This window comes from Oryzias latipes, chromosome 8 (assembly GCF_002234675.1).
Source record: "Oryzias latipes chromosome 8, ASM223467v1".
Classification (NCBI taxonomy): domain Eukaryota; kingdom Metazoa; phylum Chordata; class Actinopteri; order Beloniformes; family Adrianichthyidae; genus Oryzias; species Oryzias latipes.
Genome location: NC_019866.2, coordinates 15858189 through 15876890, shown reverse-complemented (window position 1 = coordinate 15876890; position 18702 = coordinate 15858189). Strand labels below are relative to the sequence as shown.

The 18702-nt window shown below is 40.6% G+C and overlaps 1 protein-coding gene across 1 annotated transcript in view; it reads right to left on the bottom strand.

Annotated features, from left to right (window-relative positions):
• Positions 1-4209: 4209 nt before the first annotated feature.
• Positions 4210-18702, bottom strand: part of LOC101160322 (sphingosine kinase 1-like) — a 33705-nt gene continuing 19212 nt past the window's right edge. Inside the window, exons 2-5 of the mRNA XM_004071742.4 lie at positions 18208-18357; positions 10277-10371; positions 8732-8847; positions 4210-5689 (exon numbers count right to left, since the gene is read on the bottom strand). Coding sequence (XP_004071790.3) covers positions 4795-5689; positions 8732-8847; positions 10277-10371; positions 18208-18357 — 1256 coding nt within the window. The 3' untranslated portion in view covers positions 4210-4794. The remainder of the gene's footprint in view (positions 5690-8731; positions 8848-10276; positions 10372-18207; positions 18358-18702) is intronic.

Here is an 18702-nt window from a genome sequence, read left to right as displayed (position 1 = left end):
CCTTGGCTGTACATTTCCCACTGTAAAGCACCCTTCGAAAAATATGATTTCTTTTACCTTCTAATTACCGTCCTGTGTAAAGATTAAGGCACTAAAACATCTTTCATTTCCTCTTCTTACATTGTAAAAAAAAAAGCTCAAAAATGGCACTGAATACACAAACAGTACCATTAAATAAAGATTGTTTGCAAATTAAACAGAATGACTCAACAAAACTGCGTAAGTACATCGATTTACTGCACTAAAAGCCCGCTTTATATCAGCATATAAACATCTGTAAATCATGGTGTTATCTCTGGCTTTTTATAGCAGTGGATATACCGGCATAACACATGTACTAGGTAAATAAAACATTCTCAGATTCTTTGGAGAAAAATAAAAGATCTTGAGGTTTGCATGACTACTGATTGACAACTATGAACACATGAGTTTTTAAAAAGTTGCTGATGCTGTAAAGCAGCCTGTGGAGCCTTAAACTCAACAGTTTTGTACCATAAGTTAACAGTAAAATGTCAATTTAGCGTTAAAAGAATCAAGTCATTTCCCGTTAAGGATGGTTTACAATAAGCTGGATGTTGGCTATTGCCTGCTGCTTGTGAACCATTAAGATTATATCATACGAAAAAATACAGTACAGGAAAACTCTGCAATTATCAATAAATGTTCAAGTCAAAGCCCTGTCCACTAACTGTCCAGCAGGGGGACCCGTCTCTTCATTCATCTGCTGCCATGACATTTGCATAGCTCATCTCCATCCCATGCACTAAATGCAGCAGATACTGTTTGAGAGAAGCTGCAGCTTCTCCTGCAGGCTGATCAGGTGTGCAGCCTGCAGGACACAGAAATGTGACTTTGCTGAGTCATGGTTAAAGGTACAGCATGTCAGACATGAAGTGCAGCTCTGCCCCTTTAGAAATGGAAAACAGATCAAGTCAGGATGGAAGTCGGCACTGTAGTGAAGAAGAAAATCAGAGTGAATGGGATTGGTGGGAATTCCTTTAAACCCTTTGCATGGCAGGCAATACATTTTTATAAGCCTATTTATTAAACACTTCAAAATATATTGTGGTGGCTAATTTAAGTTAAGTTGATTCAACCCAGGTTTTACATGAAATTTTTTTAATTTCTCAATTTAATGTGCATAAAAGAGGCATATTTAAGTAAATTTCTAACAAAATGCAACGATTGTCTGCATATGTGTTTCAGGCAAAACCTTTGATGAAATAGAATGCATGCTGAAAATGCAACTTTAATCTACACCAGTGGAGGAGCTAGAACATTTTATATAGGGGGGACGGGAGGAGGGCAGGAGACTTTGGAAAGGGGAAATTTAGTGAAAATTGAATTACATTTTATGTTACATTTATTTGAAGTTATTTTTTCTATGCTTAAAGAAGCTTGCATTGATGATTTATTTATATTTGTCAACAATGTTACTAATATTGACTCAAAAATGAGGGTCAAGTGGGGAGGAGATGCTTTTTGCTAGAGGGGAACTTGCCTCCCTTGCCCCCCCCCCCTCTTTCACCTGTAGCTCCGCCCTTGATCTCCACCACTTTTCCCCATTAAATTGGAGTAATTTTGATTTTCTTTTATAGAGCCTATAGTTAAAGTATAAACCATATTTTTTTACAATAAATATTTGCAAATACATTTTTTTAGTCCAACTTCATGGAAAATTGTGTCGAAACTATGAAGTGACGGCAAAATCACCAACAAAGCAATTCAGTAAACAACACTCACAACAAAAATAGGGAAAAAAAATTATTGTGTTTAACGTGAAATCACTTCAATTGATTAGTAAAGTAAAGCTATGATCATTAGTAGCTTGATTCGCCATCACAATTCGTTACAACCCGCCAATATGCAACCATATAGAGCTTTTCAAATCCTGATCATAGACTGTAAAAACAAATGGACAAATCGAGGTGTGAAGTCACCCATAGAAAACGCCTTGTCTTGTGAAATAAGGCAAAATCCCTCACCATTGTTTCCTGATACGGGCGCCGCCATGTCGAAACTAGTTGACAGTGATTGGTCCGAGTCACTCTGAGTCATTATATCTATGGCAATGGCGACAGTAGTTGCCATAGATACGATGACTCAGTGCGATTCGGACCAATCACTGTCGACTGGTTTTGACATGGCGGCGCCTGTATCAGGAAACAATGATACTTCCTATTTGGGAACATGAGAAGGGAGGGGCTGAGCTGTCCATGGTCCTTACAGTCAATAATCCTGATTTATGTATTTACCGTATATCCTTAGGCCAACAAAATTTGGAAACTCTGAACAAGCTAATCATTTTTTTTTATGTGACACATGAATTTACCGTATTTTTCGGAGTGTAAGTCACGTGTTTTTGCATAGTTTAGGTGATATCAGTGAAAAAGCAGCACTACACCGGGCTTGACAGATTTGTTCAGAAGCGTTGTACTTTGCACTTTCTCCCAAAAGTGTAAACTATATATAATATTTTCTTCTTTATGCTTTTTTTGGTCTGCCGTGATTTATACTCTAGAGCGACCTATGGTCCGAAAAATACAGTATGTTATTTAGAAGAAATGATGGAGCCAGAAGTGTTTGGTGATGACTAAATAGAGCAATTTTGTTCACAACTGATGCACCGTGTTAAATGTTCTATCCAGAGTCTAAAAAATGTAAGACCTCACCAACAATCTCTTTTTATATAGTCTCTAAAAACTCCACTTGTTATTGATAAAACTGCTTCCATTTTTTTCTCTGAGCTCCTGATTTGCCTGTGCTGAACCAAATATGACAATAATGGACTAATCAAACCCTAAAAAAGCTCAAAAACAACATTTACTTTAACCCCATTAGCTCGCCGACATCCAAACTTTTTGCAAAAAAAGGAGAAAATTCTGTTTCCAGCAAATGCAGCAGTTTTGAACCAGAAAGGATCTCATTCACATTCAGTTTCCTGACGTTTTTGACAATGTACTAATGCTGCAAGAGATGCAGAGCTGTGATACAGTCTGAAGTGAAGTAGTGTGCATGAGAGCGTTGGTATGTAGGTATGTGTGTGTGTGTGTGTGTGTGGGTTGTTAATGCTAACATTTGCACTTTCCCCCGCTCCAGCTCACTCATGTTCATCACCAGCCAGAAGGGAGGCCACACAGAGGAGCATAACCCCGGATTCCCTGCAGCTCATGCTAATCACCTCCCTCAATATGCTCCTCTGACAGACTCAGTGTGAAGCTGCACTTTGATCCACTCCAGTGGGCTTGGACTGAACCGACTTAATAGCTGTCTAATGTTTAAAAAAATAAATAAACCTCTTTAGCTCACTTTCAGAGGTGTAAACTTTGGTGTTAAGGACACATTAGATGAGGATGGCTCCTTAACTAAAGGAGGGAAGTACAATCTGAAGAAGAGGAGATAAGATGCACGCTTAGCAGACCATGCCCCTCCCCCTCGCTAAGTGCTACAGAGAGGCAAGGGTATGTGTGTGCATGTGTAAGAGTAGGAAAATCAAAGCAAGAGGAAGCAGTTCGTACGGTTTAATGATGGCTGCAGATGAAACAGGGCAGCACCGGAAATGGAGCGGACAGCGGAAAAGGTGTAACCCCAGCTGCTAAGATCTGGAATAGTTTCCACACCTTGGAAAAGCGAGTAGGGCGAGAAAGGGAAAACTCAATATGGTCAGATTTGACTTTTTTGGAGTACTTTATATAAACTATTTAAAGACCCACTTCGATCATCTATTGATCTACTATAAAATAGTGTTTTTTTTAATTATGATGTTGTAGTTTTTAGCCAAACTCAAAAAGTTTGTCGTTTTCTAGGACATAGTTTCTGCATAGCGGCAGAAGTTTATCAGAAATGAACTTCTGAGCGAGAAGGAGTCCAAATGAAACGTTGGGGTAAAGCCACCATGCCCACGTTCCCCTCCTCGTTGCTGAGAGCTCTCACACCCCCCTCCACCTAACATTTATGTGCAACAAAAATGGCGACCAATATTAGAGCTATGTCGTCATACAATTTTGACGAGGAAAACAGACATACATGGATCTAGTCATCTACAGGTTGATGCATCAGTATTAAGCGGAGCAGGGAGCGTGTCGTCTGCCTTTTATACACTCTTTTTCAAACTACATTCTTTCATCTCCTCCTGATTCAAGACAATTTTAATTAAAAAATACTCAGAAAGGCAATTTCAAGCTTAATTTTCTAAATATATGTCCTCTATCGCGAAAAAATGGGACAAGAACATGTTAAAAACACCAAAAACATAATTTTCATCAGAATGGGTCTTTAAAGGTAAATCTAATGATGAAAAATCTACTCTCCTCAGTAGGAAAACTCCATTCTTTCTGAATCAATGAGTAGGTAACATCATGTTGTGTGTTGGCCTGGTGGGTAGATTGTCAGCCTGGAGTCGTACAGTTGGGCAAAGGGGGTGTGGTTTTGCCAGGAGCGTCCCCTGACAGGACCATGTGCTTGTCTTCAAATGTGCCGTGCTGTTGAAGTCTGACAGCAGAGTGCAGAATACATTCCTCTGCCACCGCACTGTCAGAGATCCTCATACACAAAATCGCACATTCATACAATCGACTCCTGTTTCCTCAAAGCCAGGATCAGACTGAAGCAAGAACAGCCCTCCATGGCTTTAACCTTGATTGCTAATCTAGGGGAGCAGGGAGTCATAAAAATAGGACAACTATGTAGAAAAATAAAGGAATTTCAGGAGCGGATTCTTTGGCACTTTAGAAAGCACACGAGGAGGTTGACACCGCATGTGAAGAAGGCCCAACTAGAAAGGTAGAGCAAGAGTCATCCACTTATGAGTCTGGCTAGTCCTGGTTGGATTTGAGCCTGAACAGGTCCGTACTCCACCGTCTCTCCATCTACGGTAATCACGCCCTCTGCAGAGATGGGCTCCAGTCGCAGGGCCCTGACCTTCTGGTAGACCAGGTGAGGGCAGCCGCACTCCAAGTGTGCGCCCTTCTCCATAGCGAGGAAGAGGCGTAAGAGAGCTGGCCGGGATATTCCTGCGGTCACGTAGATCAGATGAATCAATCCATCGTTTACCATGGCACTAGGAGCCGCCCACAGGTCCTCAGCAAGGTGTGACTGATAAACAGCCAGCACCAGCACAAAGTCTTGTTCTTTTACAACAGTCCAAGCTTCTGGGACAGGTTGATCAAGGTCAGGAAGGAGGGAGTCCACCAGGGTTTCAGTTCGAGCATTGCTTTGCCCCTCAGATTTGTTTTTACTCGCAGCCTGGTTGGAGGAGTTAGTGATGGTGTTGGAGTTCGAGTTTGTGCATTTCTGACTCTGCTTAGACGAAGTGTTGGGTACGAGTGAACAGGACAGGGAAGAGCAGAACAAGCCCTGCTGAGGTGTGTTTGAGCAATTCACCTTTGTGCTTGCTTTGTCTTTTTTGGGTGCGTCCTTCGCAGGGAGATAGGCCAGCCGGCCCTGGTATACCCTGAGGGCGGCCAGTCGCACCAGGGTGCCCATCAGAAAGCGGATAGCTCCCACGTGACGGTACTTCTCACTCTCGATGTCGACATCCGCCACAAAGCCCCAAGCCAAGGACAGGAAGGAGAAGAGGCGCTGTCTGGAAGTCAAGTGGATCGACACTAGGTCCAGAGAACAAACCAGACCTTTGCACAGCATGAACCCACAGCTCAGGAGCAGCTCCTCATTCCATGCAGGAGGCAACCTATGGGATTATTGAAGAACTGGACAATTAGCAAACATAGCAGATAGGAATATTAGCTGATTATTTGGGTTTTATGTGTTCATTTATTCCTTTGAACAAGTCTAAGATTAGTTTTTAGTGTCAGAATTTTAGGTTAAGGTCACACTTGTGCTCTGAAGTGGGGATTTCATGATGCATTCAGTAACATCACTCACACACTTGCTGGCTGGAGCTAACTGGAGAGTCATTTTTAAGTGCTCACTTAACCCACCATGACAACACCACTCTTAGCTACTACAGTTATACATAATTAACAGTCACATGACTTCAAATGTTTCCTGTAACAGAATTCCAGCTTGTTAGAGTTACACATGCCACATGGTTTAGGTCAGATTTCTGAGAGTAAGAGGGGGGGTTTCAGGCCTGGAGTGATCTGACTGGTTATGGTAATGAACTGAGGAAATTCAGTTAAAGACCTACTCCAGTGAAAATTGTGCGTAAGGTGTTTTTCACACGCTCTTGTGGCATTTATTCTGATAATGGAGGACTATCTTCCGCACTATAAGGTGCACTTAAAAGCCTTAATTTTTTTCAAAAAACAACCACACTGCTTATAATCTGGAATGCCTTATATATAAATTAATTCTGGTTGTATATACTGATCTCAAAGCGATTTTGAGAAAACTCTCAAAATGTCAGTCTGTTTTTTTACAAGTTGCAATTAACATTGTGTGTTAATATTGATGTGCTAATGCAAATTACGTGTAGCAGTGACAGTTTTTTTTTAATGAGATACTAAAATCACTAATGTGATCTTTTTTCTTTTACAAGTTTGGGTCTTATTGTAAATATGCTAACATATCAGTGTTGAACTGTGGTTTTTTATGTGTTACAAACTAAGCTGGGAGTTAATTGAGTCACAGTAATGTTTGTTTTAGTGGTGTGTCTGTTTTTTTTTACATGTTGAGAACAAAGTTGGGAGTTATAGATATTGTAAGTACACTAATTGATAAATTCTGCAGATTCAGTGACCTGCTCTTAAAAAAGATAAAGAAAAATTCTCCTATGAGATAAAAATAACAAAAGGGATTTATTTGGAATTGATTGAATTTTACATAATAAAATGTATCAAAATTTGCATTTTTTGTTTTTTTTCAAAGAAAGGGGGAAAATTGATAGGTTTTTCTTTTTTCGATACCCTTAATAGTATGAATAGTTTTGCATTTGAGCAAATAATGGAAATTTAAAGGGAACTAATTTAAAATGACAATTTCTGGTCTAAACTTAGAAGAAGAAGAAGAAAAAAAATAAAATTTAAAGAAAGATTTCAGACATTCTTTTTGTTGAGAGTAACATTACTTTTAGGTGAAGCAATGCATTTTTCAAGGTGCATTTAATGTGCAGCAAATGAGAAATGGGAGTTAGGGGGAACCTCGTGTGTGAAGCAAATTTAAAGCTTTACTCAGAGCTAGCAAATCAACTTAATGTTAAAATTAAAATCAGTCTATATCTGTCCAAACCACTGACTGTATATGACAACTGGACTGAGTAACCCTCCCCCCTCGTGTTCCAAATAGGATGTACCCTCTGGCTCCAAGAAGCCAAAATCCCAAAGATGAGGGAAAAAAAACAGCTATTATATTATTTGTCAGAGTATAGATTGCGTTATTTTTTGTTTGGCTGAGGGTGCGACTTATATGTGAAAATAAAAAAAAATAGCAACAACTACGAAAGGGTAATGTGGATGTACGTATCAGTATTTGCTACTGACTGCAACGCAGAAGAAACAATCTGCACAATTATTGTTATTTGTTCATTTATTATGATTTTCCTTTCAAGATGAAATGTCCATTCTTGTTCCCGTATTTTGTTAAATAAATATCTCCAGCATTTTTGGCTGCTGCGACTTATGCTGCATTCACATCAAACACAATTTGCGGTCAGGGCTGTATAGCTTTGTTGTTAAGACAATGTACAGACGTGAACAGATGTCCTGTATTTGAGCATCAGGTGTGATGTGTCAGCTTGGTGCCAATTTGGGTGTTGCAGCGGGACTTGGGCATCGGGGCGCATTGGGAGTTCAATAATCGGAACTTTGGCAAAGGCGACGTGCCGCGTCAACCAATCAGGGACTCAGCTTTGGTCTGTGCCGTGTTGATAATGTGATCAGTGAGTGAAGTCCAAAACCAACATGGAGGAGAATCTTATGGTTTTACTCTTGAACTTCATCATTTGTTTCTTTTTACCAGTGAGACAACAATAATAAGATCATCCAATTTTATTTTTATTTTTATTTTTTTCGGCCTCTGACTATTGCAGGACAGCAAGTCGTCAAACTGGGTCACAAAGAGCTGGATACTGCTGAAAGTGGCCGTCATTCAGATGCAGCTCCTACAGCAGGGCTGAAGAGGGTTTTGTATAGAAATGTTGACTTGACCGACTCTAACTAATCACTGCTTACTAATGACGTCTTGCTAAAATGTGGCGAGTGAATTGACTTAATGTGGTTGGAGCTGGAAGTAGACCATCTTCTGTGGGTGATTTCACACTCACTCGGTCCAGTTCTCTTATACAATCAATGCTTCTCACCAACACTAACTGCTATCCTCACTCTGTTGGTAGGGAGGGACTTTCTGATGACCCAAAACAAAATGTAAAATTAGAGCTTTTGTTGGGTCACTGCAGACCTGGAGCTCTAGGCTCAGCATCTGCAGACATACCTGCTATGTTTGGTGTTCTAATAGCCAGCCAGCAGGTGGAGATGAGATCCCAAAAATGTGCTGTCACCACAGCTGCACTGAAGTCGCTCTTAAGTTTCTAAAACCATTACGTCAATCAAAGACTTTCAAATTTAAATGACCTCCTGCTGCACAGTGAAGCAGCCCCCTGCCTTCTTTCCCGCCTCACCCTCCTCAGCAATGATGTTCCCAGTCAGCCTTCAGCATAATTATACAGGAGAGGGATAAATTCTACCTTTTTTTTCCTTTTTTGAAAACTAAAAGTTATTCAACTTTTGCACCCCCAGCCCATGCATTTAAATCACTCATTAACAGGTCTACTCACTGTGAATAGTGGTGGACGGATGCAGCCAGAGCGTTGCCGGAGCCGCCAGGTAGGATGCCCAGAGGGGTCTGGATGGCTTCCTGCCAGTCCTCTCGCTCCATCAGACCATTTATCACCTGAGTGAACAAACACAGAAACAGAGGAAGCTGCAAAAAGTTGCCCAGAGAAAACCATAGCTAAGGGAAAAAGATTTTTGCGCTGACGGCAGATTTTTGAAGCTCCTATGTCATGTTTGAGAGCAAATTAAATTTTCATTTGCCTATTATAGAAGATGCCAGGAATAGTCACAGGGGTGTGGAGGTTGATATAATTTCCACCAGTAATTCCTTTTTAGCTGGATTGTAACAGTTGTAATAGTTTGTGGTTCCTGATAAGATTCAAAGTCGATTTTGGTTCATTTTGACCGATCCGATTCACTGGATCCAGGACATGTTTAGCTAAAAATTCACCCAGTGTGTCTCAGACATAAAGAATCATTTTCAATCGATTTATCAATTAAAGGCTGATTTCCACTAGTACGTCTGCGGTGCGTCTTCGTTGCGTTGACCCAAAAAATAGAATGTTCATTAATCAATTTTTAAATCGCCTCTGTCTTGTCTGTGTCTCACGCCGTCCCTCTGCAACAAAATCCAAGCTTTACACAGCATTTCTTTTTACAGTCCGTAGACGTGTCAGCAAGTCAGAGAAATGGGAAACAGGTCTGGCTTTAAAAAATAAAAATTCTGTTTTACTTTCCAAAATTAAATGTTACAAAATGTTATTTTATAAAGCAATAATGCATGTTAACACCACAAATAACACCGTTGTCCATTTTCGCCATGGACGACAAGTCCAAAGACATAATATAATTTATGACATAAAACATAAGTCTATAAGCCATTGCTTGATTTGGTCCCTTCATATCTCTGTTTGCTTCTACAAAGAACCACCAGTCACTCTGCCTTGAGCTGTAGTAAAGTTTTGCACCTGTATGTTCCCCGTGTTTGACTGAATTTGGGAAACAAGCTTTCAGTTCTTTTGTTGCCTCTGCCTGGATCTCTCTCCAATCTCAACTGAAATGGTGTGAACCTGCTTCACTTAGACTATTCCACTTCTTACTGAGTCACAAAGAAAAAGGGTCCATATTTTAATGCCTGTGTTTCTAACATGGATCGTTCATCGTTCTGTTTTATATTTGTTTTATACTGTAACTTTATCCATGTGACATATGCTATGGACCTCTTGGCCAGGTCACCCTTGAAAAAGATCTCAATGGGTTTTCACCTGGTTAAATAAAGGTAAAAAACAAAGTTTTGGATGAGCAAAGAGAGTGGGACAAACTACTTGACATAGTGGTGGCAGGACAAACCACACCTCCAGTAGGAAGGGGGGATGGACCGGAGATGCAACGTACATGATGTAAATTGTCTGTAAATTGTAAACTGACGGTCGTGAGACTGACCCCCTTTGCAACGCAACGGAGATGCACCGCAGATGCACCGCAGATGCACCAGTGTAAATACGGGGTCAGTTGATTAGTCATAACATCCCTACTGGATTGGGTACCTCATAAAGCAGGCCATCCCCGGACATGATCACCAGTGCGTCCCACTGTGACAGGTCAGCCTTCTTCACCAGCTCTCGCGCGTGGTTTTGGTGCTCTAACAAAGAACAAGAGATGAGAATTAAATGACCATTTATGCAAGTATATAAATGAACAATAAAAGAAAAAGGCGACAAGCGCTCACTTCATCAGCAGCCTCCGGGATGGGATCAAGGGGATTAGGTGGAGGAGAGAATCAATTTTCCTTTATCGGACCAGACATATCACATTTTCTCATCCAGAGGCTACTCAACAGCTCCAAGGCAGATTAGCCGGCATGTAAACAGCCGCGACTGACAAATATCTGCAGAGGGCGGTGTGTGAGTGCTGGATAAAACGCTGGCTGAGGAGCAAGCTGTTTGTTTAGCCTCTTTTTCCTGGCAGCTTCCTTGAGTGGCTCCCTCGGCTGAGGGTCTGTGGGCTCATCCTGCCAGCATTAAAGTCTGCCATCCCAGACTCCCCAGTGTGGGTTTGTGGAAGCAGCTTTAAAAAGGCAGTGAAATGGAGGGAGGCAGATGAGGAGCTGGATTCACAGCAGAAACTGTTTTGCTCATGTGCTGACCTCTCCACTCTGTTTGCTTCAACTCCACCTGTCTCCAGGATGCTCCCGTTGCTGTTTTTTTTTTTTTTTTTTGTGTTTGGTGGTCCGGAAGCAGTGATGCAGTGCTGTGTTGACAGAGAGAGGCAGAGGGAGGAGCTGACTCAGCACCCTGAATTGATGATGTACTTCCCAGACACTTTCTTACTTAATGGGTCAGAGAAAAATCAGTTTAAAAGATGGACGCCACATGCTACTCTGCTAAAAATACTTATATTTAACCCGTTTCTGTTCAAAAATATTTCAAAAGATTTAAAAATTTGAAAGGTTTTCTGCCAATGGGGTAAAAGTAATAGTCTTCCTATATAAAAAAATTCTTGTCAAATTCAAGTTAAACTAAGACTATTTTGCTATTAAATAAACACTTCATGCTTCATAGAGTATGCAAAAGGTACACAAAGAGGTGCTTCTATCTGTACTTCTTTCTCAGGCAAATGCAGTGAGTTTCAATCATCGTAGAGCAGGAGTCTGCAACCTTCAACAATTAAAAAACCATTTGGGTAAATTTATTACTGATCACAACCCTATAGGAGCGACAAACTCTTACTTCTCCCTTTAAAGAAATAAGACACGGATTTTTTTCCCAATTAACTCCAATGGAGTTAATATAAAAGAGCCTACTACATTAAAGAATTGAGAGAAAATGTACATTTTTTGCCCTAAAGATTTGAAACTCTTTGATGAAATCATGGATAACCCCTCCCACCCCCTGCACCAAACTACAGAGGGGCTGACCACCTCCTTCAGCACGACACTGTTCCACCCACAATGCAAGAAGGAGCTACCGCGGGTCATTCCTCCTCATAGCCATGAGACTATACAACACAGTACTGCAGAGACACACTATGTACCCACACAGTGTATTTCATTTGTTGTTGCTATTGTTGTTTCCATCGTTTGGTTTCTACAAAGGTTGTTTGGTGTGTATTTTTTATTTTCATTTTAATATAGCTTAATTTAAACATGTTCTTTTGTTCTTACATACTGTTGCACTGTTGAATGTCACTTTACTACTGCAGACAAAAGAATTTCCCAATTGTAGGATAAATAAAGTCTTATCTCATCTTATCTATCATGTTACGATGCAATCCTAACAAACGGTTCCGTGTGTTGTCTGCTTGTATTGATGGACCGGCTTAAAGACTACATTTTCACAGAAGATAAATGCAACAAAATTATTCTTAGAACATTTATAAAAACTGTATTTTATAAATCCTTCTTAGTAGTGCCTTTGTAACATTACAGAGCTGGCGTTGAGCTGAACCCCCCCCCCCCCCCCCCCTTCTGCTCCTGAGAGCGTAGCCTCTTTACTATCAATGGCAAGAATCCAAAACATTATCATGTTTTTAGGCTTTTTTTTTTTATTTATTTATTTTTTTAAAAAGGCCACGGCTGCACGGTGGCGCAGTGGTTAGCGCTCTTGCCTCACAGCAAGGAGGCCCCCAGTTCAAGTCCCAGCTGGGGGACCTGAAAAACACATCAACAGGGGACCTTTCTGTGTGGAGTTTGCATGTTCTCCCCGTGCATGTGTGGGTTTTCTCCGGGATCTCTGGCTTCCTAGGTTGATTGGCAACTCTAAATTGTCCATAGGTGTGAGTGTGAGAGTGAATGGATGTGTGATTGAGGATATTCTACCCTGCGACAGACTGGTGACCTGTCCAGGGCATCCCTTGCCTACGCCCAAGTGGCCGGGATAGGCTCCGGCAACCCCGTGACCCCGAAAGGGAATAAACCTTAAAGAAGATGAATGAATGTTTTTAGGCTGTGATTTAATGTAAAAAAAAACGAATCAACTGGAGGCAGAATTAGGAAAAAAAGCACATGCTCCCATTAGGAGAATCTGTTCTTGTTTTCTCAGTACTCAATCGTGACAGAAAATAAAACATTTGTGGGAAAACGGCAAAAGCAAAGATTGATTAGAAATTATGACAGAAGTTCCTTGAAAAAGCTTATTTTTTTCTGTTTTTTTTTTTTACTATGTTGTAACTTCCTCTCTGTTTGCATTTAACTTAATATATATTTTTTTTAATTCCAGCTATAGTTTTGTTTGTACAATAATGGAATAATTTGAACAGTAGATTTTTTTTAAATCTACCAGTCAACTTGGTTGGTGAGTCAAAATTAGACTCTGGCCACTTCAAACTTAGAGCATCAAACCATCCGCAGCAAAATCCGTTTCAAGGCTGTTGCTACCAAAAAGGCTCTGCCGAGTATATTCTAGTATTTCTCTTTATGAGATGCTCAAGCAAGTGGCAGCTGAAAAACATCTGCTGCATTGTTCTGCAAACATTTGTACAGCTTGTATTTAGCTGAACTTTGTGTTAGAGCCAATTTCTGAAGGAGATGTTTAAAGAAAATAGTTTTTGTTAAATATATTCCATCATTTGTAATTTTTGTTAAAGAAAGTAAAACCAGCGAGAAAAAAATCAATTGAAATCAAAAATCTAATTTAGAATTAAAATTTTTTGCATATTTTATTTTTTGCCCAGCTCTATAAGAGTCTAAGAAATGCACGTGTCAAATATGATACAAATAGTCATACAGGGTTAAATAGTTTATAACTTTTGACAGAGATACACATGACTTCCTTTCAAAATAAAAGATACCTTGTGTCACACAAGATCATCTCAATGCAGCAAATATAGCAGTAGGTACAGTAGTGTGATGTGATAAAAAACAAACAACTATACACAATTTACTTTATCATTTTTTATGCATATCAGCCAGAAATGTATAAATCTGACAGACAAAAATTAAATCAGAGCTAACCAAGTGACCCTTTTTTAGACCATAAAAATATGTAAAATCTTTGAATTTGTTCCATATTAGACAGTCCACCTTATAATCCGGTGCACCTTGAGTAATAATCTCTGTTTGTGCTTATTGACATGACATTTTTTCCCCGCAGTTTTAAAAATTCTGTCAAAATGTCTGACTTTGGTAAGCTATGACAGGGCATTGTGATGGATGTTTGGAGTATTATGGATACTGTTGTCAGGAGCCTGGCAGAGTGATATGCACTATGCTTCAACTGTTTGTTTGTGAGCTGAAAAACGTTTGACTTACAGTGGGGCAAAGAAGTATTTAGTCAGCCATCAATTGTGCGAGTTCTCCCACTTAAAAAAATGAGAGCTGTTTAATTTTCATCATAGGTATACCTCAACTATGAGAGACAAAATGAGTAAAGGAAATCCAGAAAATCAAATTGTATGATTGATTAAAAAAAATTGAGTTCATCCATTCATTTTCTAAACCTGTTTAGTCCCTTTCGAGATCACAGAGCTGCCAGAGCCTATCCTGGCCTTTCGTGGGCGAAGGCAGGGGACGTCCTGGACAGGTCGTCAGTCTGTCGCAGGTCCCTTCTTGGTGAATTATGGTAGAAAATAAGTATTTGGTCAATAATAAAAGTTTACTATAATACTTTGTTATAGGGCTGCACGATATGAGGAAAACTCGCGATATGCGATATTGGTAATTAATATTGCGATAACGATATAAATTGCGGTATATAAACAAATAGCAAAAAAAACAAAAACATCATTTCCATTTCACTGCAACAGTTTAAAAATTATACTCCAAATGACCCTTGTCGACGTAGGAGGCAAACATCAAACATAAAAGGGCTCATCTGATTGATCAAAAACGTAAACGGGTCCTTCTGATTGGTTAAATGCTTAAAGGGCTTTATTTCATTTGTTCAATATTTCAAGCTGCCATGAGTTTGTTTTAGCACATTTAAGGTAATCATTTATTGCGATTTTTGCCGTCTTTTGCGGTATGCATATTGTACAGCTTGATTTCGCGATAACGATAAATTTGCGGTATATTGTGCAGGCCTACTTTGTTATTTGTTGGCAATGACACGTTCAAACGTTTTCGGTAAATCTTCACAAACTGTTGGTATTTTTAAATGACTACTACTACTACTAAAGTTTTGGGACTGTCGCTGGGCAACATGGACTTTCAATTCCCTCTTGTTTCTCTTTCGGCTTTTCCCATCAGGGGTCGCCACGGCAAATGAGTCGCATGGTAAACTTGGCAATGTTTTACGCCGGATGCCCTTCCTGACGCAACCCTCTCAAAGCAACAAGGCTTGGGACCGGCACAGAAGTAGAGAAGGGAACAGGGAGCAGCCTGGAGTCAATCCCTGGTTTCACGGACGGAAGGCACCGCAAACCAGCACGAGCTAAACCGGCTCCGGACTTTCAATTCCCTCTAAAGATTTTATATGGGGTTGAGATCTGGAGACTGGATAAGCTACTCCAGGACCTTGAAATGCTTCTTACGTTCTTGTGATCATTTTGATGGAGGGAGATTATCAGTGGTCTTGTATGTCTTCCATTTTCTAATAATTGCTCCCACCGTTGATTTTTTCACACAAATCTGTGTACCGATTGCAGATTCAGTCTTCCCAGCCTGGTCGTTGGTCTTGACCATAGTGGAGTGTGGAGTGTGACTGTTTGTGTTTGTGGACAGGTGTCTTTTATATAGATAAGGAGTTCAAACAGGTGCCATTAATACAGGAAATGAGTGGAGGACATGGGATCCTCTTAAAGTAGAAGTTACAGGTCTGCTAGAGCCAGAAATCATACTTGTATGTAAGTGACCAAATACTTATTTTCCACCATCATTTGTAAATAAATTCATTAAAAATCAGATGTTTACACCTACGATAAAAATTTACAGGCCTCTCTCATCTTTTTAAGTGGGAAAACTTGCACAATTGGTGGCTGACTACTCTTTTGCCCCACTTTATCTGACTGTTTTACTTGAAGTGCCATATTTTCCAAAAAATACAGAAAAAACATTGTAATATTCTTCAACCAGAGAGTCACAAAGAAGGGGTAGACCCCTGTCCTAGAGCTTTAAGTGTGTGAATAAACTGACTCATATTTACCTCTCACTGGTTGCTGTCTCTGACCTCTCTAGGCCCATGGTGACCAATGTGTTTCATCTCTATATCGGTTCAGCCACATTCCTCTTTGTCAAAATCGGTAATTGCCCAGCTGCTCACCTTCCCTTAAGTCCCAAGAGTCTGTATAAAGTAGCCCACACGCTGTCTCAAAGAGGCACTATTGCTCTGCCCTGGCAACTGTAATCCATCTCACTTTTAGCTGCAGCACACACTCAGACTGCCAACTCTCAGCTAGAAGTGGGTTCGCTCAATTCAGTCCAACTAAGCTGATTTGTGACGCACAATACAAAGCAACGGTCAGTTTGGGGCCAATACAGATCGAGTATAAAAGAATCATGATTTACGTGTAGCAAAAGTTTGTATAAAGAAAAGAAATGCTTTCAGATACAATCCAATTATTTAAAACCAGAAATAACAATAATAAATAATAATCAATTGTATTTGTTTCCCAACTTTTTTAGAACCCAAGGCTATACATACGATAAAAAAACAAAACTCAATCAAGTACTGTGGTGGACATGTTTGGGTGATCACATTCTGCTGTTGGAGAACAGATGAGTCTTTATTGCCCTGATCCACCAATTTTAATTGCTCCCCTTTACTACACACACACAGAGCGGGAAAGGGATGGTCATGTTGTTCTCAGTCTCCCGCCCCTCAGACTGTGTGGGGCAGGTCGGCAGCTACTGCCAGGGCATCGGTGGCGTCCGGGGGTTCCTGCGCCCCTGACCTTGCACTCTTTTCCATGCGGTGAGGGAGTCTTCAACATCACAACATCTGAGCTGGGGGGGCTGTACCCCACGAGAAGCAGGTAGGGCCCCTTACCTGGGCACACTGGGGCACCCCAATTTTATCTATTGTTGCACACAGCAACTGGAGCCTGATCCTCCGGCTCACCGTCCCCTTGGTGTCCCCCTCCCCCGTCAGGCGGACGGTCTCTGCTGCTCACCTGTTTATTCCCTGTTATACAAATCTAGGCTTCTCCAAAAATGTTGGCTATGCAAATCTTGTATGTACCTGTCTGTGTGCATGAGTTAATTTCAGTTGGTGCGCCCTATGTGATACATCTTCTATGTATGAATATACTTCAAACCTGTAAATAGTTGTGTGCATTCCATTTACTAGTGTGTGTAAGTGTGTGTGTATGTGAGAACTGTTTCTCTTACTCTGTTTCTCCATACTAGTTTCTATAGATATGTATTCCATGACATCATCAATACAGCCAGACATTGTCTCCACAACCTTGTGTTTAATACTGCTGTGTATGTAAAGAGCTGCCTCCCCGCCTTTTTCCTGTTCACATAGTGAAAAGCATAGTTCTCAAGCTGGAACTGTTAGGCCTTTTCTGGTTTTAGCCAGGTTTCTGATATTGCAATTATTTTGAAAGCTTTGTTGAATTGGTGCAAGTATTCTTTAATAACTTAGCGATATGCATATAAGCTTCTGCTGTTACAATGTATGAATGGGAGTTTGTGTATTTCTGTTGTATTCGTCCTCTGTATAATAACTACAGTAGTTCTTCACAACTTCACAACTGACATCAAGTCTGTCATAGAGCTGTGAAAGAAAAAGCCTGGAGTAAGATCTGTGAAATTTGCAACATGCGGTAGTTAACAAAAGAAAAAGAAAAAAAAAAACCCCAGTGTGAACACCATGGGTCCAAGAACACGCGTGTAGCACATTCTTGAGTAAAAGGGCTGTGTGAATGCAACATTAGGCTCACATCCTCAACATGCATGGTGGCAGACAACAGAGAAGCAGAGGAACCTCCTGCCAAGAGACCTCCTGCAGAACCAAAATCAGAAACAGGAACTGCCTGTCTTTGCTAGTTAGGGCATAGTGATGAAAAAGAGGAGACAGAAAGAAACCCATTCAAGTCTTGATATCTGCATAATATAAATGAATTGAAGCAATATCAAATACAATTTTTTTTTTCATTTGGTGCTGTTGCTGCTTCTTTGCACTCAGACAGAGCTCACAGATTAATGCAGCCTCCCATCATAACAACCAACACTATTTAAGGTCACAAAAAGCCACAAGCATCTCATCCCAAATGTGGAGCAGCTTGCATGTCTGAAATGAGAATTTAATGAGCAGCAGCGTACATGTGCTCAGCCGCATGCGAGTGCCGGTGCTGTGCGTGCACACGTGTGCTGTGAACATGTGGCTCGTGAATATTACAAAAAAAAAAAAAACACACAATGCATAATTCCTGTAGAGATTAAAAGTTTGTGCAGCTCATGTGCAGCAAAATAACCCAGTTTTACGGCGGATGTCCATCGTGAAATGGTCTGAGGTTTTAATCCCCTGCTTCACATGAAGTTGACCCTCGGAGGAGGCGTGCCAGATGAATGCAAGTAGAAAAGACATTTCTGACTGACCTGTGATGACAAGTGTGTAGGGAACAGATGCCTCTGTGAGCATGCCCTGTACGTGACCAGTGAAGAGCTGCAGCGCCTGTCCCCGCCCGCTGTGGGGGTTCACCAGGATCATGGTTCTGCAAGGCCTTTGCAGCTCCGTGTAGACCACACCTGAGACACACAAAGACCGGTTGAATAGAGAGAATCCGGGATGGCACAGGAACATCAGAGGACTATTTAAAAACATGTATAAGCCCTTTTCCTTTGGGGGTTTCTGTGTGGCACTGAAGTGCAGCATCAAAAACACAAACAAGAAACAAGAAAAACAACCAAAATTCAAGAATATTCAAGCTGACAAGAGTTTTTTGTAACGCCACTGATCATTTATGTTGAAATATTGCCAAGAATAATGGAAAATGTTCACATCTTGTTAAGAGAAAAGCACTAGAGTTGTTTTTGTCATTATAGATAAAACAGTTTGATGGAATCCCTTAGCAAAAAGTAGTCTAGTATTCA